General features: G+C 39.3%; 1 protein-coding gene across 10 annotated transcripts in view; it reads right to left on the bottom strand.

Annotated features, from left to right (window-relative positions):
• The window catches only part of ST3GAL6 (ST3 beta-galactoside alpha-2,3-sialyltransferase 6), an 88,144-nt gene that overhangs the window by 42,310 nt on the left and 25,711 nt on the right, over nucleotides 1-20,123 (bottom strand). For 7 of the 10 annotated variants that reach the window (XM_070045427.1, XM_070045428.1, XM_030861012.3 and 4 more), the window contains one exon: nucleotides 3,919-4,018. In XM_070045427.1, the coding sequence (XP_069901528.1) occupies nucleotides 3,919-4,018 (100 nt within the window). Of the gene's footprint in view, nucleotides 1-3,918; nucleotides 4,019-19,604; nucleotides 19,673-20,123 lie in introns of all 10 variants that reach the window. The other 3 variants (XM_060297968.2, XM_070045430.1, XM_060297967.2) reach the window with 1 other exon arrangement.

Below are 20,123 nucleotides of genomic sequence, written 5' to 3'. Positions count from 1 at the left end.
AAGACAGAGCACAACAATGAAAACAAATGAAGGGGACAGGGGGCAGCAGGACCCAGACTCAGCCAGGAAAGAGCGAACAGCCTAATATAAAAAACTATTAAAGGGCTTCCCTGGTGGCGCAGTGGTTGAGAGTCCGCCTGCCGATGCAGGGGACACGGGTTCGTGCCCCGGTCTGGGAGGATCCCACATGCCGCGGAGCGGCTGGGCCCGTGAGCCATGGCCGCTGAGCCTGCGCGTCCGGAGCCTGTGCTCCGCAGCGGGAGAGGCCACAACAGTGAGAGGCCCGTGTACCACCAAAAAAAAAAAAAACTATTAATGATCATCAGTTGTGTGGAGAATTAATCTAAAAAATTAGAATCAATTTTGAATCAATTTTCTTCTGCAATCACAGGATTCAAAGAGAAACAGCCTAAACCCTTCATGGATTGACTCAATTTTAAACTTTTTTTGGTACAAAATCCACAGTTAAAACTGCTAGCTTTCTGAACACTGAGGCCAGATGCAGAGAATCATCTTTTGTAAATACCCCAAATGGCAAAACTCTCTTGATTTATATGTGAGGAAGGTACATAAATATGGTGGGCCAGCACACCAGGCCACAAAACCCAAATTATAGTCAGAGGACAAAATAAAGTATAAGATATTACTTGGTTTCTAAGGTTATTAAACCAGAAAACAAACTATTTGGGGATATTGTGAAGACTGTGGGTGTTTTTTCTTAAAAAAAGACAATTACTTGTCTTAAACAGTTTTTAAGGAAGCAAGTTCCGAGGTAATTTCCAGCTCCGAGGTAATTACCAGCATCCGAGGTAATTTCACGATACTTTCTGTGTCTGCAGTAATGTGTTAGCTTAGGAGTGACATGAACGTGCCTCAAATTCTGATGACAAGAAAAATGTGCTGAATTTGGACCCTTTTCATTGTCTTCTTTATCATTTCCCCTGTGACCAAGAATAGGATTTGTAGGGAATTAGCAATCTAGTAAACTTCGTGCTTTCTTTTCTGTTCTTGTCTTCCATTACTAAGTACAGGACAGAGACAAAAGTGGCAGAGATGGAGGGAGAGATGCCTGCAGTAGGATCCTCGTGTGGTATATAATCAGACTCCTGAGATCTATGGCTCATTATTTAAGTCCAGAACCTCAAAACTTGTGTCCAAACCGACCCACCTGGCATTGGGTTTTTTCAGTGACCGTAAAGAGCATTACAATGATTTGCCTAACTTCCTTCCATAAAGAGCATTACAATCAACCAGTGATGAAGTTAAATGCAGAAGCATCATTTTTTTAATCTAGCAAAACAAAACAAAACCTAAAAACATGATCTAGGATCTACTATTCAAACACTGGCAAAAAGTACCGAACTTTTGTCTAAGACAGGAAGTTTTTATGTGGTTTATTTTGACATCCTATACTCACCACTCATTCAGGATTTAAAGGTCATCAAAACTTGATTCCTCACCAAAGGACTGACAATAGGAAAAAGGATACCTCTAGACTAACAGTTGTCCTCCAGGATTACATTATACATTTATAAGCTAAGTGATTTGGGTTTTCCAACCCGTTGTCCACGTCAGTTTTTCTGCTCTGGTCATTTGCATTAAGATGAAGAATTTTTTAAAACATTTATAACACATAGTAGCAATTTCTGAGCAAAAATCTGGGAAACTCAAGCAAAGGAATTTCCAAAAGTACCAGACTTCTGAATTCTGAGTTTTGAAAATATATTTTGAGGAGAAATAGACATAGTCTAATTTGATGCCTTTAGTGTTTTTGAATCACCCATCCTCAGGGTTGAAAAATTGTTTTGTATAACTGACGGTACTGTTGGTTCAAACTATGTTAGTTTACAGTTTGTTGCAAACATTGTAGAATACAGCAACATGTATATTAACTTTTTCTCTATTTATCTTTATTATAGAAAATATCTTAGAATGTTCTTGATAGAGTAGCACGGTAACGATGGTCTCACACTTGGTGTGAATGGTAGTTTAGCAAAGCATAGCTCAAGGATTTGCAAAGTTAGGAAGAGGGACAAGAGAACCTCTCTCCCCACCCCCATCTAAATATGAAATTTGGTAAATTAGAATACTTTGTAAAAACAAATTCATATTAATTACCATTATGTACGAGATGTTTTGTTTTTAACCACATTGAAGATAATCAGGAAAGATTTTTTCCTTAATGTTTCTCCCGAGTGTAGTACTATAACAAAAACTTAATGCTACGAAACATTTTATATGCACCTTTGAGTAGGCAATTTAATCTAGATTATCTAATGTTCCTCCCATGATAACTAATCTGTTTTTAGTATCAGCAACATTTGGCAAGTTTATTTTTTAGATATAAACTGTGGTTCATCTGTTCACTTTTCTAGAAAAAAATCATTCTCATGAGAAAAAGCATAAATTAACAAGAAATGAGAGTGACTCGATTTGCTTTTAGAAAAAGAAATGCTTAATCAGCTATCCTGTATTTGGACTTATTCAGGTGTTAAGAAATTTAGGGAGGTATAAATGGTTGAATGACCACAGTGCTCTTTTTTTGTTGCTGTTAATCTAACAGACCAGCCTTAACTGTGGGCCTGAATCCTAAAAGGACAGTTGCCACAGTGGGAGGCAAGGAAATGTTTGGCTGGCAGATGAGCACCAGTGATAGCCAAATGGAGGGACATACTTGCATGGTCAGTTTATTCTCTAATTCCAATAAGTTCTTTGCTTTCAGAAGCAAGAAAACATTTCCTCTCCCCTCCCCCTCCCCCACCCCCTTTTTTTAAACATACCACAAGGAAAGTACAGACAGTTGTGCTACCTCAAACCCTTCGTGACACTTGTAGAAATCAGATTTTAGATTAGACAGAATCATTTTTTTAATCTCTTGATTTGTTTTCCTTTGGTTCGAAAAGTTGTGTTATACTCAGTCGACTCTAGCAAAATTTTGTATGTGGTAGCATAGCTTTAATTTATCCTATTACAATGCTGTTCTGAATTTTCTTTTGGTTTTTAAAAAAACAAAACCTGTTGCTTAGAAGCCATGAACCATTTTACTTTACTTCAACTTGTCAAAATGTCCTTGTTTGAAAAAATGAACATTTGGGTTCACTCAGGAAATGCATGTCAGGAAGCTTGTATTATAAGTTGACGAGTTGTGATGTATCAGTAACTGCTGTTACTCCTTTTTCAAAGAAATATAATTGATTTTGAAGTTTTCTAGATTGTCACATGCTTTGTGACGAATGCAAGGAAATCAAGTCCTGTGTGGTATTTATTCTAGTCATTTCTATTCAGGCTATAAACTGTAGCTAATTTTTTATTTGCAATTAATTCATTCAAACTAAGTACTTTTCAAAATAGGAAAAAAAAAGGAAAAATGATAAAAAATCTTATTATAGAAGTTTTCTCTTTAATAAAACTACCTGTGCTTCTTCAAATTTTATATGTGACATTTCAAGTCGAAGTCATTTCAAATTGCACATACATCATTATTCACCAAATATTTTTAAACAAAAGGAACCATATGTAGTGTCTACATTTTATCAACAGTCTCTTATCCAAGCATTTTAGACTCTAAGAATCAAGTGCCACTGAGTCTAAGAATTACTCCATCAATTCAAAAAGATGAATTATATAAATAAGAATGTGATGCCCCAAAGACGGTCAACACCACTGCTTCACTGAAAAGTCAATAAAAAGATGTTGCTGTTTATCAATATTTAAACTGTTAGATGTAATGTATAAGATACTAGAATGGTAAAACTCCAATTTATAATGGAAAAGCTAGAAAAGGTTCAAAGTGTTACAGGGTTTGTTTTTTGTTTGTTTGTTTTTTGTTTTTTTTAATAGGTCCCTCTAATACCATTTGCAGGTCTATGTGAAACACCAGTTTGGTAGTCATTTTTAAACAGCAAAAATAAAACTTACCCATAGGCATTTGTTCCCCACAATATACAATGCAGCACATAATAGAGGAAGACAGCACTCAGGAAGATGGCCACAAGGTACCCTCTCATGGCTGGCCCACCTGAAACACAGGGGATGAAGGCCAAGGGAAAGACAAGATCGTTATACAGGTGATTTACACAATGGCTTACATACAAGCATTAGTGAATAAACATATAGAGAGAAGAGTATAAGAAACTGACATCAGCCTGTTATTTTGGAAACACCTACTAAATTTTCAGAAGGTGAATATTTTTTCTGTCTCTCCTCATCCTCTTTAATCAACACAACATGATTCATGTTTAGACCAATACTTTCCCATGTTAGATAGGAAAAAAATTCATTCAGAACAAAATTTTACACATCTATTTCAAATCCAAAACTTTTTTCAGAAATATTAAAAAATACCTATTTTCTCTATCTCAAGAGAAAATGAATATATGCCTTAAGATGTAAACAAACATTTTGTTTTGTCATTGCTCGAAATGACTTTTAAATGCTATTTATGCTAAAAGTCATTTTCTCATTTTAAAAAACTGGGGGAAGAAAGCTACTAAAAAATATTTCCGACAACCTCAATTTTTTTTTTTAATTAACTAATTAATTAATTTATTTTTGTCTGCTTTGGGTCTTCATTGCTGCTCACGGGCTTTCCCTAGCTGCAGTGCGCGGGCTTCTCACTGCAGTGGCTTCTCTTGTTGCCGAGCATGGGCTCTAGGCATGCAGGCTTCAGTAGTTGTGGTGCGTGGTCTCAGTAGTTGTCTCACGGGCTCTAGAGCACAGGCTCAGTAGTTGTCGTGCACAGGCTTAGTTGCTCCGTGACATGTGGGATCTTCCCGGACCAGGGCTCAAACCCATGTCCCCTGCATTGGCAGCTGGATTCTTAACCACTGTGCCACCAGGGAAGTCCTCCCACATCCTCACTTTTTACACACTTTTAGATGCACCATATCACAGCACAGGTAAATTTAGCTAATTATTTGCTTGTTTTTATACTAAATGGACAGTATAGTTCACTGCACATTTATAGATAGACACAAACCTGGACACCATCCTCTCTAGAGTACAAATGCAAAAAACAAAAAAAAGCCCTTTACAAAATATATTTTTTATAGCCTAAAACATTTTTAGTTCCCACTTCTGCTTCAAAGGCAGAAATGAGTATGTCCTCACTTCTACATGTAATGAAATGCAAAAGACAAATTTAATATATGTTTCTATACTAGATCTTCTATTTCAATGCATGTTGCTTAAACAGATATACTATTTCTTTGCATCTCTTATCAAGTTGCTGGTCCATCTAGATACTTGAATGTACCACTCGGCTCACTCCTGTCCGTCTCTATTAACCTCAGTTGGGGCAATGCAGTGTCGAACGTGTGAGTCTGGTTAGATTCTATTTTTTTTTTTAATTTTATTGAAGTAGAGTTGATTGGTTAGATTCTTAAAGAGCTCCATTGCCTTCTTAAGTATAATCTACTAAACATAAATGAAGCTGTTGTGGATCATGTGAGGTCATCGTAACAAAGGTAATAATCGTTCTGGGCTCCATTAGGGTTGAGACCCTCTGGAGCTAATGAGGGTGTGGGGCTGTTTGGAGTTGACCCTAAACTGTAGGGATTATCCCATGCAGATTGCTGAGCACACCTCCCTTGGTGTCAGCTGTTGCTTCTCACTGCAGTTAAGGCAGCCACCACCCCCATGTGCCACTATTATAAATTAATTAGAAATGAAGACTGTCAAGAGGAAGCAAATGAACGTGTTAAATGAGCAAATTTTAGTTTACACATACTTCTAATTTAGCAGACATAATCCCCGTGAAGAGTCAACACTGGTTAGAAATCAGAAGACAGGAATCATGGCCCAACTCCACATAATTCCTGGCTTGGAGGGAGGCCTTAGGTAAATCAGTCTCCCTTTTTCCAACCTGACTGTTCTCACACGTTCAGGAGTGAGAGCACACAGCCAACCTCTTTGGGCTGTTAGAGTGGCCAAAATGATGGGCGTTTGGCATAACCTAGGACACAAAAATATGTGCTGAATAAGTTCGTATATTTTATGGTTGTTTGTTTTCTAAAGCTAAAGCCAGCTGTGCTTTTTTCCTATACAATAAAATGCATGGGTTTTGAGAAAACCAAAGGGAAACTTGGCCTGCCCTTAATGTAGCCTGTGCAGTATTCTTACTGGTCTGACAGAAAGAGTCAGTTGGGTGTGGCTGTGGCGGAAAGGCCACTTCCTCTGCTGGCAAAGGGAGTAAACATGGAAAGGACTCGTAGATCACCTCAGGCCTGTGCTTCCCTTTCCACCTTATTCTGTCTTCCTTGCCCATCTGCAATGTATGTCTTGATGTATTGTGCATTATTTTAGAAATCACCTTAAATTCTTGGTAAAAAGCAAGAAACAAATTGCATGATCATTAGTGGGTAAAGAAAAAGTATGGTTCTGTGCTTCTTGAGAAATAATTGGTAAAATCCAAGTAATGGAGAGAATTAAGGTTTGGGATGATCAGAGTAAAAGTCTAAGACAGTGAGGCATGGGAGATGCTGGACACATCACTGAACTGGTTAATTGAGGAAACAAAGACAGCGAGATAGCTAGCCCAGAGCCCGGCCCCTATGACATGTTCAACAAATGCTAGCTCTGCTTCCTCCCCTTCACGTGTGAGAGAAGTGCTAATAATTAAACACTTTGGCCAGAGGCCACGAGTCACGATTCATGATGGCAGGACATAGGGAGCTGGTGTGGCCTGGCCTTGGCTCATTCAGCCCTTTGACTGAACTGGCCTCTGCAAAACGTTTTTTGTTTTTCTCATTCATGTGTCACACAAACATGAATGTAGGATAAATATAAAAGACTCCAAAGAACACAATGGAATTCTTTCTATACTGTGACTCAGCTGAACATACACTATAATTAAGCCTCTTGTTGTACATTGGACAGCCTCAGATATCAGGGGTGTTCAGAAACTCTGGAAGTTCTAGAATCCACAAGTTAGACTTGGACAGAGAAAGTTTTAGAAATTACTGATACCAGGCTTAAGACTGTCCTGGAAGACATTTAACCATGGGCCAAAACAGTCACCAAACAATCTGCTTAAATCCTCAGACTAAATATTTAAAACTCCACCCAGAGTAACATCAGTTTTGCAAACACCCAACAAGGATGCCACTTATCAGTATCAGCAATTTTTTTAAAACATATTTACATCTAAGGTAAGATAGCATATGAAAGCCTAGAGAAAGAACTCAGTATTTACAGTTCAATTTGCTTATCTGTCCCTCAAAACATATTCTTTGGGAAATTTATATATCACTTTACAGAGCAGGAAAGCATGGGTAAGCGAGATGTTGTTTTTTTCCTCAGCAGTTTGTGGTTTAGCTGAAGACAAAGAAGTGTGAGAAAACATTTTTTTGCTTCAAAAAGTAAAATGAGGGCTTCCCTGGTAGCACAGTGGTTTAGAGTCCGCCTGCCGATGCAGGGGACACGGGTCTGTGCCCCGGTCCGGGAGGATCCCACATGCCGCGGAGCGGCTGGGCCCGTGAGCCATGGCCGCTGGGCCTGCGCGTCCGGAGCCTGGGCTCCGCAACGGGAGAGGCCGCAACAGTGAGAGGCCCGCGTACCGAAAAAACAAAAAAAAAGTAAAATGAACCTACTCGTGAAGAGCTACTGCATACGCCACCTGAGAAAAATTTTGGAAGCTTTACCACTCTCTCACATGTCATGGGCAATTCAAAGCAACCATATTCAAGTTGCAAAGCAAACTGGGGCCGGCCAGGATATCCTTGTGATAAACACGTAGAGGCCCTCCGCTCGCTCACAGCAAAAACTCCCACAAATAAATGAATTCTCTAATTATAAGTCTATAAATGAAACAACCATTTTGCTTTGAGCAAAAGACTCAAAGGAACACCAGTAAGAATTTAACAGAGAGTGCCTGCTTTAAGGGGAGGAAAAAAAAAAGTCCCTTCAATATAGCTTCAGTTACCAAAACAAACAAGTTTCAAGATCTTGACATTAAACAACACATATCAGCTTCTTGGCTGCAGATGCTACTAAGACCAGAGTCCCTAAAATATCCTTCACGAAGTTTAAGCCATAAAGCAATTATTCACCGAAAGTGTGAGTAGAGGGTGTCAAGGGAGAGCAGGAATCATTGGCAGAGATCAAATGTTTATTTCTTCCCCAATTATGATACATAACCCAATAGATGAATAATCTGCATATGCCAAAGTGAGCTCAATCTTGGCAACAGGTTTTCCTTTTCTTTAATAATAACAGTATATTCTATAAGTTCATAAAATGCTTGTATGTCCATCACTTCATTTAAGGCTCAAAACAAGCTTGATAAACAGATGTGCAAGAGTCTGTCATACAAAGTGAAGTCAGTCAGAAAGAGAAAAACAAATACCGTATGCTAACACATATATATGGAATCTAAAAAAAAAAGAGTGGTTCTGAAGAACCTAGGGGCAGGACAGGAATAAAGACACAGACATAGAGAATGGACTTGAGGACACGGGGAGGGGAAAGGGTAAGCTGGGACGAACTGAGAGAGTGGCATGGACATATATACACTACCAAATGTAAAATAAATAGCTAGTGGGAAGCAGCTGCATAGCACAGGGAGATCAGCTCGGTGCTTTGTGACCGCCTAGAGGGGTGGGATAGAGATGGTGGGAGGGAGATGCAAGAGGGAAGAGATATGGGGACATATGTATATGTAGAGCTGATTCACTTTGTTATACAGCAGCAAATAACACAACAATGTAAAGCAATTATACTCCAATAAAGATGTTAAAAAAAGAAAAAAAAAAACAGATGTGCAGGCATCATCTTCTTGATGAATGAGGGAAATGAAAGTTTCTGCAATTCAGTGAGTTGTCCCGGCTCACACAGTTTAAGAGACAGAAACAGACTTAAGTCTGACCATTTCTTTCTCACAGTTCTACTCCTGGTGTCATCCTGTCTATCAAGACAAAATACATGAGGGGAACCCAAAAGAGAAAATTCTAATTGACAACTTCCTGACAGTGCGCTGTTGATGGGCAGAGTTCCGAAAGGGCAAACACAGACATGGGTTGCAGGGAGAGGGCTGCAGGGCAGGGTTCCCCAAAGTGACATGGCAGCTCCAAGGGCCAGCACCAGCCGAGGGCTTGTTAACATGCACGTTCCTGAGCCCCTACTTCATCTGAGTCTCTAGGGCTTGGAAAAGTGTATTGAAACAAGAACAATCCAGTCTGATTCTTACGCCGACCCAAACTACAGTTTGAGAATCACTGCTCTAGGATTCTCAAGAGAACCATGGAGGAATGTACTGAAATACGGAGACCGTAACAGATGTTACAATAATGACCCCACTCCATGAGAGCAGGATTTGTCAATCATTTTATTTGCATTTATTTATCTACTTCTAACAATACATGTCACACAGAAGATGTTAAGTGGATAATCGTTGAACGTAGTTACAGATCTCATAACTAGATGCTTTGTATTGATTTTTTATCCAAAATGCCTACCACATGGTAATGCCTAATGAATAATGGCTAATTAGAATCATTAAGATATTGCAGTGCTTAGCATTTTTCAAGGCCCCCGACAGATGCTTTCGGTGTATTATCTCATGTAATCCTCACAACCACCCTGTGAGGGAAATAGTAAACTTACAATTCCCATTTCACAGAGGAGAAAACTGAAGCTCTGAGAGGAATATTAACTTACCTGAGATAATAAATTGCAGAACAGACTCAAACCCGTATCTATCAGATCAGAGTCCACACACTGTACTGCTGTTCTCCAGATGTGAGCTTTCACAGATTGGTGCAAGATCCAGCCTTCTGATAACAGACTAAACATGACAGAATGTCTCATCTGCCCATCCTACCAGCTCCCTAAGCGGTATCAATTCTAGGAATTGATGAAATGGAGATAAAGTTTATAGTCACAGACTGCTGAAATAACACCCTATTACTCACAACCTTGTTCTTCCCTACCCTATTTTGGATTTCAGTAAATCCATTTTTTTTTTCCTCCATAGTTCTATTGAGTGTCCTGGAGCAGTGATGCTCAAACTTCAGTACGCTTAAGAATCAAACTGGAGGATTCCTATTTCAAAGCACATTCTTGAGCCCCAGGGCAACCATAATAGCATTGCTTATAAAAACAAAACAAAAACCCTATGGAATGACACTTGAAAATGGTCAGATTCTTATTTTTAGACTCTCTAATGCTTTTTCAAACCTAAAGAGGCTTGTTTTTCCAACAACCAGTTAGAAAAAAGCATATTCAGCAATAATTGTAGAAACATCATTCTATTCTCTAAGCACAAAAACCCGGTGGGTATCTCAGTCAGTATCACATGACTCCAAGGAAGAAACATGCTTCCACACACATGGTTCCAGACGGACCCAGCCTGCCCGGCCTCTCTCCCCCCAGTGACCTCTAGGCTCAGCTGCAGACACACCCCGGTGCCCATCTGTAGGCTCAGCTCCACCCCAACCTCTGAGCCTGATCCTGGCCCAAAGGAAAGGGAGCCTGAGAAGCCTCCAGCGGCAGCTCAACAGTTTGGTCAGGTTCCTACTGATCCCACACTTGGACATGTCATTCACCTGGCCTGAATTCCCGTTGCCGGGTCCCTGAATTACATCCTAGTTTTCCAAGGTCTTCATTCTTCTCTCTCTCAGCTACCCCAGCAGCTCAGCAATCAAACATCCAATTCTAAGTAACTAGGATCCTACACCATGTACTCATCCACTCTATCCCTTGATACCCTCTGCTTCCCCAGTGACAGAGGTCTTGCTCTGCTGCTGTTCGGTCTCCTCTCTCATCCAGCATACCTCTGCTCAAAAAAAATACTCGATAACTTGCATCTTTGTGCAAAATAGACAAGGACACCCAATCTGGCTCCACACAGCCCTGTGGGCACATAGCTTGGCATGGGCAGGATTTCAACCACAACTTTCCTCTCAGCCAGGTGTCCCTGTTCAAGGTTCACCTCCACAATCTTACCAGGTGGCCCTGCTCTCAGCCTGTGTCCATTCAACCCTGGGAGAGACTCTTCTTCATTCAGGTCTCCACCAGACCTCAGCTTACACTGACACATACCCAAGACTGTCTGAACTTGGCAACAGATCTTACATCCTGCCTTCCTTCCTCTTCGTATTTACTGCTCAGCGTATGACTCTTCTCTGCAATCACATGCCCCTGTGAGCATGAACTGCAGCTCTACCTACGCATTAATGTCTAAGTCTCTTAGTCCAGACCCACGGGTCCCCTAAGCCTTCTAGATCTAGCCATCTCCATAGAGCCCAAACCTTAAAGAAGACACATAGGACCTGGCAGCAATGGATGGAAAGGCCTCAGTTCTCTTTAAGTCAGTTATTACCCCTTTTTCAAGTAATGATCCTTATCATTAATGGTATGATCCAAATGTGTCCAGAAGCCTCATTTATATACTAAGGACCTCCACCCTCTGGTGCTGATGATCATATAAATAATAGCACACTTTATTAAGTACTTACAAAATGCCCAGCACTGCACTAAGCCCTTTTCACATACGATGATGAAAACAGGGGTGCTATCATCCCCACTCAAGAGATCTTTCTGGGTTTTTATATTGTATATTATGGGAAACTTCTAAATTGTACATTCTGGAGAACTATAATCACTGTATTTTTTAACTATAACAGCATGAACTTAATATAGTTACTTAATACCCTGTTAAGCAAGGGAATGATACACATTAAAGTAGGCATGGATTAAAATATACTTAGAAACATTAAAATACAAAAGAGAAAACAGTTCATTTCACAATTAAAGAGATAAATCTTAAGGAATTAGTAGTCTGGTTGATCAGATATCTACTAGAAGGACCTGAAAATTCTCAACAGGCCAAAATTTAAAAATAAAAATAGCACATATAAAATTCAGTATGCAATATTACACCACCTAAAAAAGCTAAATTTAAATCTGAAGTTCTGAGCTACTGTTATTTAATACAAATTAAGGGGAAGAAATCTGCTATTACTGAGTAAATTAATAGAAAATTATAATTTGATTTACATACCTCCTCCCTGGAAAAGCTATTAGTATAGTTTCAACAAATTGGACCAACTGTATACATTCTGGCTGATTTCTAAATACATAGTCTTTTCCTTTCTGCATAGCGGAAGGAGAATATGCATAGTTTTCTTTCTCTCTTCTTCCCCCCAATTCTTCTGCTATACCATGCTATGCAGCTAGTTCCTATACGTATACACACATCTCCTCTTTCAGTCTTTCAAGAAAGCCAGTGCTTGGCTCTACCCACCACCAGTCCCCCACCATCAAGAAGCTTGCACAAGCCTCTTAGATAGCCTCACCCACCAGAGGGAAAACAGCAGAAGCGAGAAGAACTACAATTCTGCAGCCTGTGGAACGAAAACCACATTCACAGAAAGACAGACAAAATATATAGGCAGAGGACTATGTACCAGATGAAGGGACAAGATAAAACCCCAGAAAAACAACTAAATGAAGTGGAGACAGGGAAAAGGGATTCAGAATAATGATAGTGAAGATGATCCAAGATCTCGGAAAAAGAATGGAGGCAAAGATTGAGAAGATACAAGAAATGTTTAACAAACACCTAGAAGAATTAAAGAACAAACAGAAATGAATAATACAATGACTGAAATGAAAAATACAGTAGAAGGAATCAATAGCAGAATAACTGAGACAGAAGAACAGATAAGTGACCCAGAAGACAGAATGGTGGAATTCACTGCCATGGAACAGAAAAAAGAATGAAAAGAAGACAGCCTAAGAGACCTCTGGGACAACATTAAACACACCAACGATCGCATTATAGGGGTCCCAGAAGGAGAAGAGACAGAGAAAGGACCCAAGAAAATATTTGAAGAGATTATAGTCAAAAACTTCCCTAACATGGGAAAGGAAATAGCCACCCAATTCCAGGAAGCACAGAGTCCCAGGCAGGATAAACCCAAGGAGAAACACGCCAAGACACATAGTAATCAAACTGAAAAAATTAAAGACAAAGAAAAATTATTGAAAGCAACAAGGGAAAAATGACAAACAGCATACAAGGGAACTCCCATAAGGTTAACAACTGATTTCTCAGCAGAAACTCTACAAGCCAGAAGGGAGTGGCATGATATATTTAAAGTAATGAAAGGGAAGAACCTACAGCCAAGATTACTCTACCCAGCAAGGACCTCATTCAGATTCCACGGATAAATCAAAAGCTTTAAAGAAAAGCAAAAGCTAAGAGAATTCAGCACCACCAAACCAGCTCTACAACAAATGCTAAAGGAACTTCTCTAAGTGGGAAACACAAGAGAAGAAAAGGACCTACAAAAAAACAAACCCATAACAATTAAGAAAATGGTCATAGGAACATACATATCGATAATTACCTTAAACGTGAATGGATTAAATGCTCCAACCAAAAGACACAGGCTCGCTGAATGGATACAAAAACAAGGCCCATATATATGCTGTCTACAAGACACCCACTTCAGACCTAGGGACACATACAGACTGAAAGTGAGGGGATGGAAAAAGATATTCCATGCAAAGGGAAACCAAAAGAAAGCTGGAGTAGCAATACTCATATCAGATAACATTGACTTTAAAATAAAGAATGTTACAAGAGACAGGAAGGACACTACATAATGATCAAGGGATCAATCCAAGAAGAAGATATAACAATTATACATATATATGCACCCAACATAGGAGCACCTCAATACATAAGGCAACTGCTAACAGCTATAATAGAGGAAATCGACAGTAACACAAGAATAGTGGGTGACTTTAACACCTCAAGGCAACTGCTAACGGCTATAAGAGGAAATCGACAGTAACACAATAATAGTGGGTGACTTTAACACCTCACTTACACCAATGGACAGATCATCCAGACAGAAAATTAATAAGGAAACACAAGTTTTAAATGATACAATAGACCAGATAGATTTAATTGATATTTATAGGACATTCCATCCAAAAACAATAGATTACACTTTCTTCTCAAGTGCACATGGAACATTCTCCAAGAGAGATCACATCTTGGGTCACAAACCAAGCCTTGTTAAATTTAGGAAAACTGAAATTATATCAAGCATCTTTTCTGACCACAACGTTAAAAGATTAGAAATCAATTACAGGGAAAAAAACGTAAAAAGCACAAACACATGGAGGCTAAACAATATGTTACTAAATAGCCAAGAGATCATTGAAGAAATCAAAGGGGAAATCAGAAAATACCTAGAGACAAATGACAACGAAAACAAAATGATCCAAAACCTATGGGACGGAGCAAAAGCAGTTCTAAGAGGGTAGTTTACAGCAATATAATCCCACCTCAAAAAACAAGAAAAATCTCAAATAAACAATCTAACCTTACACCTAAAGGAACTAGAGAAAGAAGAACAAACAAACCCAAAGTTAGCAGAAGGAAAGAAATCATAAAGATCAGAGCAGAAATAAATGAAATAGAAATAAAGAAAACAATAGCAAAGATCAATAAAACGAAAAGCTGGTTCTTTGAGAAGATAAACAAAAATTAGCCAGACTCATCAAGAAAAAGAAGAAGAGGACTCAAATCAGTAAAATCAGAAATGAAAAAGAAGTAACAAGGGACACCGCAGAAATACAAAGCATAAGAGACTACTACAAGCAACTCTATGCCAATAAAATGGACAACCTGGAAGAAATAGACAAATACTTCGAAAGGTATAACCTTCCAAGACTGAACCAGGAAAAAACAGAAAATATGAACAGACCAATCACAAGTAATGAAATTGAAACTATGATTAAAAATCTTCCAACAGGGACTTCCCTGGAGGTGCAGTGGTTAAGAATCTGCCTGCCAATACAGGGGACACAGGTTCGATCCCTGGTCTGAGAAGATCCCACGTGCTGCAGAGCAACTAGCCTATGTGCCACAACTACTGAGCCTGCGCTCTACAGCCCACAAGCCACAAATACTGAAGCATGTGCGCCTACAGCCCGCACTCCGCAACTAGAGAAGCCACTGCAATGAGAAGCCCATGCACCACAAGGAAGAGTAGCCCCTGCTCGCCACAACTAGAGAAAGCCTGTGCGCAGCAACAAAGACCCAACGCAACCAAAAATAAATAAATTTTTTAAAATTTATTAAAAAAAAAAATCTTCCAACAAACAGAAGTCCAGGACCGGATGCCTTCACAGGTTAATTCTATCAAACATTTAGAGAAGAGCTAACACCCATCCTTCTCAAACTCTTCCAAAAAATTGCAGAGGAAGGAATACTCCCAAACTCATTCTACGAGGCCACCATCATCCTGATACCAAAACCAGACAGAGATACTACAAAAAAAGAAAATTACTTACCAATATTACTGATGAGTATAGATGCAAAAATCCTCAACAAAATAATAGCAAACAGAATCCAACAACACATTAAAAGGATCATACCCCATGATCAAGTGGGATTTATCCCAGGGAGGCAAGGATTCTTCAATATACACAAATCAATCAATGTGATACACCATATTAACAAACTGAACAATAAAAACCATATGATCATCTCAATAGATGCAGAAAATGCTTTTTGACAAAATTCAACACCCATTTATGATAAAAACTCTCCAGAAAGTGGGCATGGAGGGAACCTACCTCAACATAATAAAGGCCATATATGACAAACCCACAGCAAACATCATTCTCAGTGGTGAAAAACTGAAAGCATTTCCTCTGCGATCAGGAAAAAGACAAGGATGTCCACTCTCACCACTATTAATCAACATAGGTTTGGAAATCCTAGACACAGCAGTCAGAGAAGAAAAAGAAATGAAAGGAGTACAAATTGGAAAAGAAAAAGTAAAACTGTCACTGTCTGCAGATGGCATGATACTATACATAGAGAATCCTAAAGATGCCACCAGAAAACTACTAGAGCTAACCAATGAATTTGGTAGGGTTGCAGGATACAAAACTAATGCACAGAAATCTCTTGCATTCCTATACACTAACAATGAAAGATCAGATAGAGAAATTAAGGAAACAATCCCATTCACCACTGCAACAAAACAAATAAAATACCTAGGAATAAACCTACCTAAGGAGGTAAAAGACCTGTACTCAGAAAAATATAAGACACTCATGAAAGAAATCAAAGATGACACAAACAGATGGAGAGATATACCATGTTCTTGGATTGGAAGAATCAACATTGTGAATATGACTATACTACCCAAAGCAATCTACAGATTCAATGCAATCCCTATCAAATAACCAGTGGCATTTTTTACAGAACTAGAATAAAAAATCTTAAAATTTGTATGGAGACATAAAAGGACCCGAATAGCCAAAGCAATCTTGAGGGAAGAAAACAGAGCTGGAGGAATCAGACTCCCTGACTTCATACTATACTACAAAGCTACAGTAATCAAAACAATACAGTACTGGCACAAAAACAGAAAGATAGATCAATGGAACAGGATAGAAAGCCCAGAGATAAACCCACACACCTATGGTCAACTAATCTACAACGAAGGAGGTATGGCTATACAATGGAGAAAAGACAGTCTCTCCAATAAGTGGTGCTGGGAAAACTGGACAGCTACATGTAAAAGAATGAAATTACAACACTCCCTAACACCATACACAAAAACAAACTCCAAATGGATTAGAGACCTAAATGTAAGACCAGACACTATAAAACTCTTAGAGGAAAACATAGGAAGAACACTGCTTGACATCAATCACAGCAAGATCTTTTTTGATCCACCTCCTAGAGTAATGGAAATAAAAAAAAAAAATAAACAAATGGGAACTAATGAAACTTAAAAGCTTTTGCAAAGCAAAGGAAGCTACAAACAAGACAAAAAGGCAACTCTCAGAATGGGAGAAAATATTTGCAAACGAATCAATGGACAAAGGATTAATCTCCAAAATATATAAACAGCTCATGCAGCTCAATATTTAAGAAACAAACAACCCAATCAAAAAATGGGCAGAAGACCTAAATAGACATTTCTCCAAAGAAGACATACAGATGGCCAAGAAGCACATGAAAAGCTGCTCAACATTACTAATTATTAGAGAAATGCAAATCAAAACTACAATGAGGGGGCTTCCCTGGTGGCGCAGTGGTTGAGAATCTGCCTGCCAATGCAGGGGACACGGGTTCGAGCCCTGGTCTGGGAAAATTCCACATGCCACGGAGCAACTAGGCCCATGAGCCACAACTACTGAGCCTGCTCGTCTGGAACTTGCGCTCCGCAACAAGAGAGGCCACGACACTGAGAGGCCCGCGCACCGTGAGGAAGAGTGGTCCCCACTCGCAGCAACTGGAGAAAGCCCCCACACAGAAATGAAGACCCAACACAGCCCAAAATTAATTAATTAATTAATTTAAAAAAAAAAAACTACAATGAGGTATCGCCTCACACCAGTTAGAATGGGCATCATGAGAAAATCTACAAACAACAAATGCTGGAGAGGGTGTGGAGAAAAGGGAACCCTCCTGCAATGTCGGTGGGAATGTAAATTGATACAGCCACTATGGAGAACAGTATGGAGGTTCTTTAAAAAACTAAGAATAGAATTACCATATGACCCAGCAATCCCACTACTGGGCATATCCCCAGAGAAAACCATAATTCAAAAAGACACATGCACCCCAATATTCACTGCAGCACTATTTACAATACCCAGGACATGGAAGCAACCTAAATGCCCATTGAAAGACGCATGGATAAAGAAGATGTGGTACATATTTACAATGGAATATTACTCAGCCATAAAAAGGAACGAAATTGAGTCATTTGTAGAGATGTGTATGGACATAGAGAAAGACTGTCATACAGAGTGAAGCAAGTCAGAAAGAGAAAAACAAATATTATATATTAACACATGTATGTGGAATATAGAAAAATGGTACAGATGAACCAGTTTGCAAGGCAAAAATAGAGACACAGATGTAGAGAACAAACGTATGGACACCAAGGGGGGAAAGTGGCAGTGGGGAGTGGTGGTGGTGATGTGATGAATTGGGCGATTGAGATTGACATGTATACACTGATGTGTATAAAACAGATAACTAATAAGAACCTGCTGTATAAAAACTAAATAAATAAAATTTAAAAAATAAAGAAAAGAAAGCCAATGCTTTTCCCAGAGCTCATCCTTAGCATATGTAGACAGATCTTTTCAGCTAATAAAAGCTAAGCTGTCACTGCCAAAGCAGATGACCAAATCCTGCCCCCAAAATTGGGTATGCTCACTGCAAAGAATATAAAAAGAAGAGAAATGATGTTTCAGCAGAATTTTGTTCCTTAATAGTGCAGCAGGACAGACTAAAATCATTCAGCTAATAGCACACTATATTAGATGTTAAAAATAAATGAACTGAAGTTCCTGTTTTCAAGATCTCTCCCTTTAGCCTCAGCTTCGTTGAAAATACATAAAGAAGCTTTTAAGGGAACTTCTTATGGTCCTACTGTTTATTCATATTTTCTCTCAGAGACCCATTTCTTTTCCCAGGGTGGAAATTTTCTCTATTTCTTATATTAATGCCCTATTGATAAGATAGACTCTAAAGAGTAATAGATATTGTTAACAGGTTAATGACGGTGGCCAATTTTTAAAATTAACTGTGGAACATCCCTGATGGCGCAGCGGTTGAGAGTCTGCCTGCCAGTGCAGGGGACACAGGTTTGATCCCCGCTTTGGGAATATTCCACATGCCGTGGAGCAACCGGGTCCGTGAGCCACAACTACTAAGCCCGCATGCTACAACTACTGAAGTCCACGTGCCTAGAGCCTGTGCTCTGCAACGAGAAGTCACCACAATGAGAAGCCCGCGCACCGCAGTGAAGGGTAGCCCCGCTCACCACAACTAGAGAAAGCCCGCGCGCAGCAATGAAGACCCAAAGCAGCCAAAAATAAATAAACTTTTAAAAAATTAATTAAATTAAAATTAACTGCATAGGGGGAAGAAAATTATAATAAAACCCACCACTTTTAAGTGCACAATTTCATGAGTTTTGACAAATCTGTAAGGTTGTGTAACAATCACCAAAATCATACTAAACATTTCCAACAAGCCTGGAAGTTCCTGTGTTGTCCCTCTTTGCAGCCAACTCTCTTCCCCTAGTTCCTGGCCCCTGATCTGTTTATCACTATAGTTCTGCTTTCTCTAAAGGTTCATATAAATGGAATCATACAGTATGTATCTTACTTCTGGCTTATTTATATTAGTATGATGCTTTTGAAAAAAATTGTTCATGTTGTTACTTCTACCAGGAATTCATGCCTTTCTCCTTTTTATTACTGTGGGCAAAAAAAGAAAAAGAAAAATAGGTTGCCTACCATTTCAGCAAACAGCAATGTTGCCCACCAGCAAACCATCAGCCACTGCAGCCACTGCCCCCCCCAACACCCCCAGTCCCCCAACAGTGCACCCTGAGGTGGAGAAAAACAGGATATGGGCCCTAGACAGTTAAGATGTATATCAAAGGAATAATTTCAATGAGTCCAGACTTTGCATCTTCCCACACATAGAAAAGTACTAAAATCATTAACTTGAGATGTCTGTTTTTTAGCAGTAATCTTTTGATGTTCAACTACATCTGTATGTTTGTTTCAGCAAAAACTCCTCTATATCCTGGTTTCTCCCTTACCTCTTTGGAACAGGTCCTCAGAGCTATCTAAGGTGTTGTCTCTCAGGTTGGAGTCCTCAGAAAGGGCACTGAATAAAAAAACATAATTCTCAGCTTCTAGGTTGTGCACTTTTTAAAATCAGTTGACATTGCTAAGTAGTATTCCATTGTATGGCTACACCACGATCACAATTTGTTTATCAATTCACCAGTTAATAAACATTTGGTTACTTTTTAGTTTTAGTTATTATAAGTACAGCTACTGAAACCAAGCAGGGCCCTATGGAGCCCCTGGGCATGGAAGCATTTCTGTGTCCCCTGTTCCTTGTTTGCAGGGAACAGACTCTAGCCTCCATGACCTTCCCTGAGTTCCTAAGGGTAGATTCCAACAGTTGCTAATCAGGGAAGGAAGGGGATGCAGAGTCAAGGGAGGAACAGTCAAGAAACAGTGGTGCAGCCTGCTTGGAGCAGAGTCCTGGTTCTGCCTCAAGGGACACACATAACAATATCTTTAAGCTCTTCTGTAGAACTAAAACACCC

The sequence above is a fragment of the Globicephala melas genome, chromosome 4, assembly GCF_963455315.2.
Source record: "Globicephala melas chromosome 4, mGloMel1.2, whole genome shotgun sequence".
Classification (NCBI taxonomy): domain Eukaryota; kingdom Metazoa; phylum Chordata; class Mammalia; order Artiodactyla; family Delphinidae; genus Globicephala; species Globicephala melas.
Note: the sequence above shows the minus strand (reverse complement) of the source record. Positions and strands in the feature narration are given on the sequence as shown.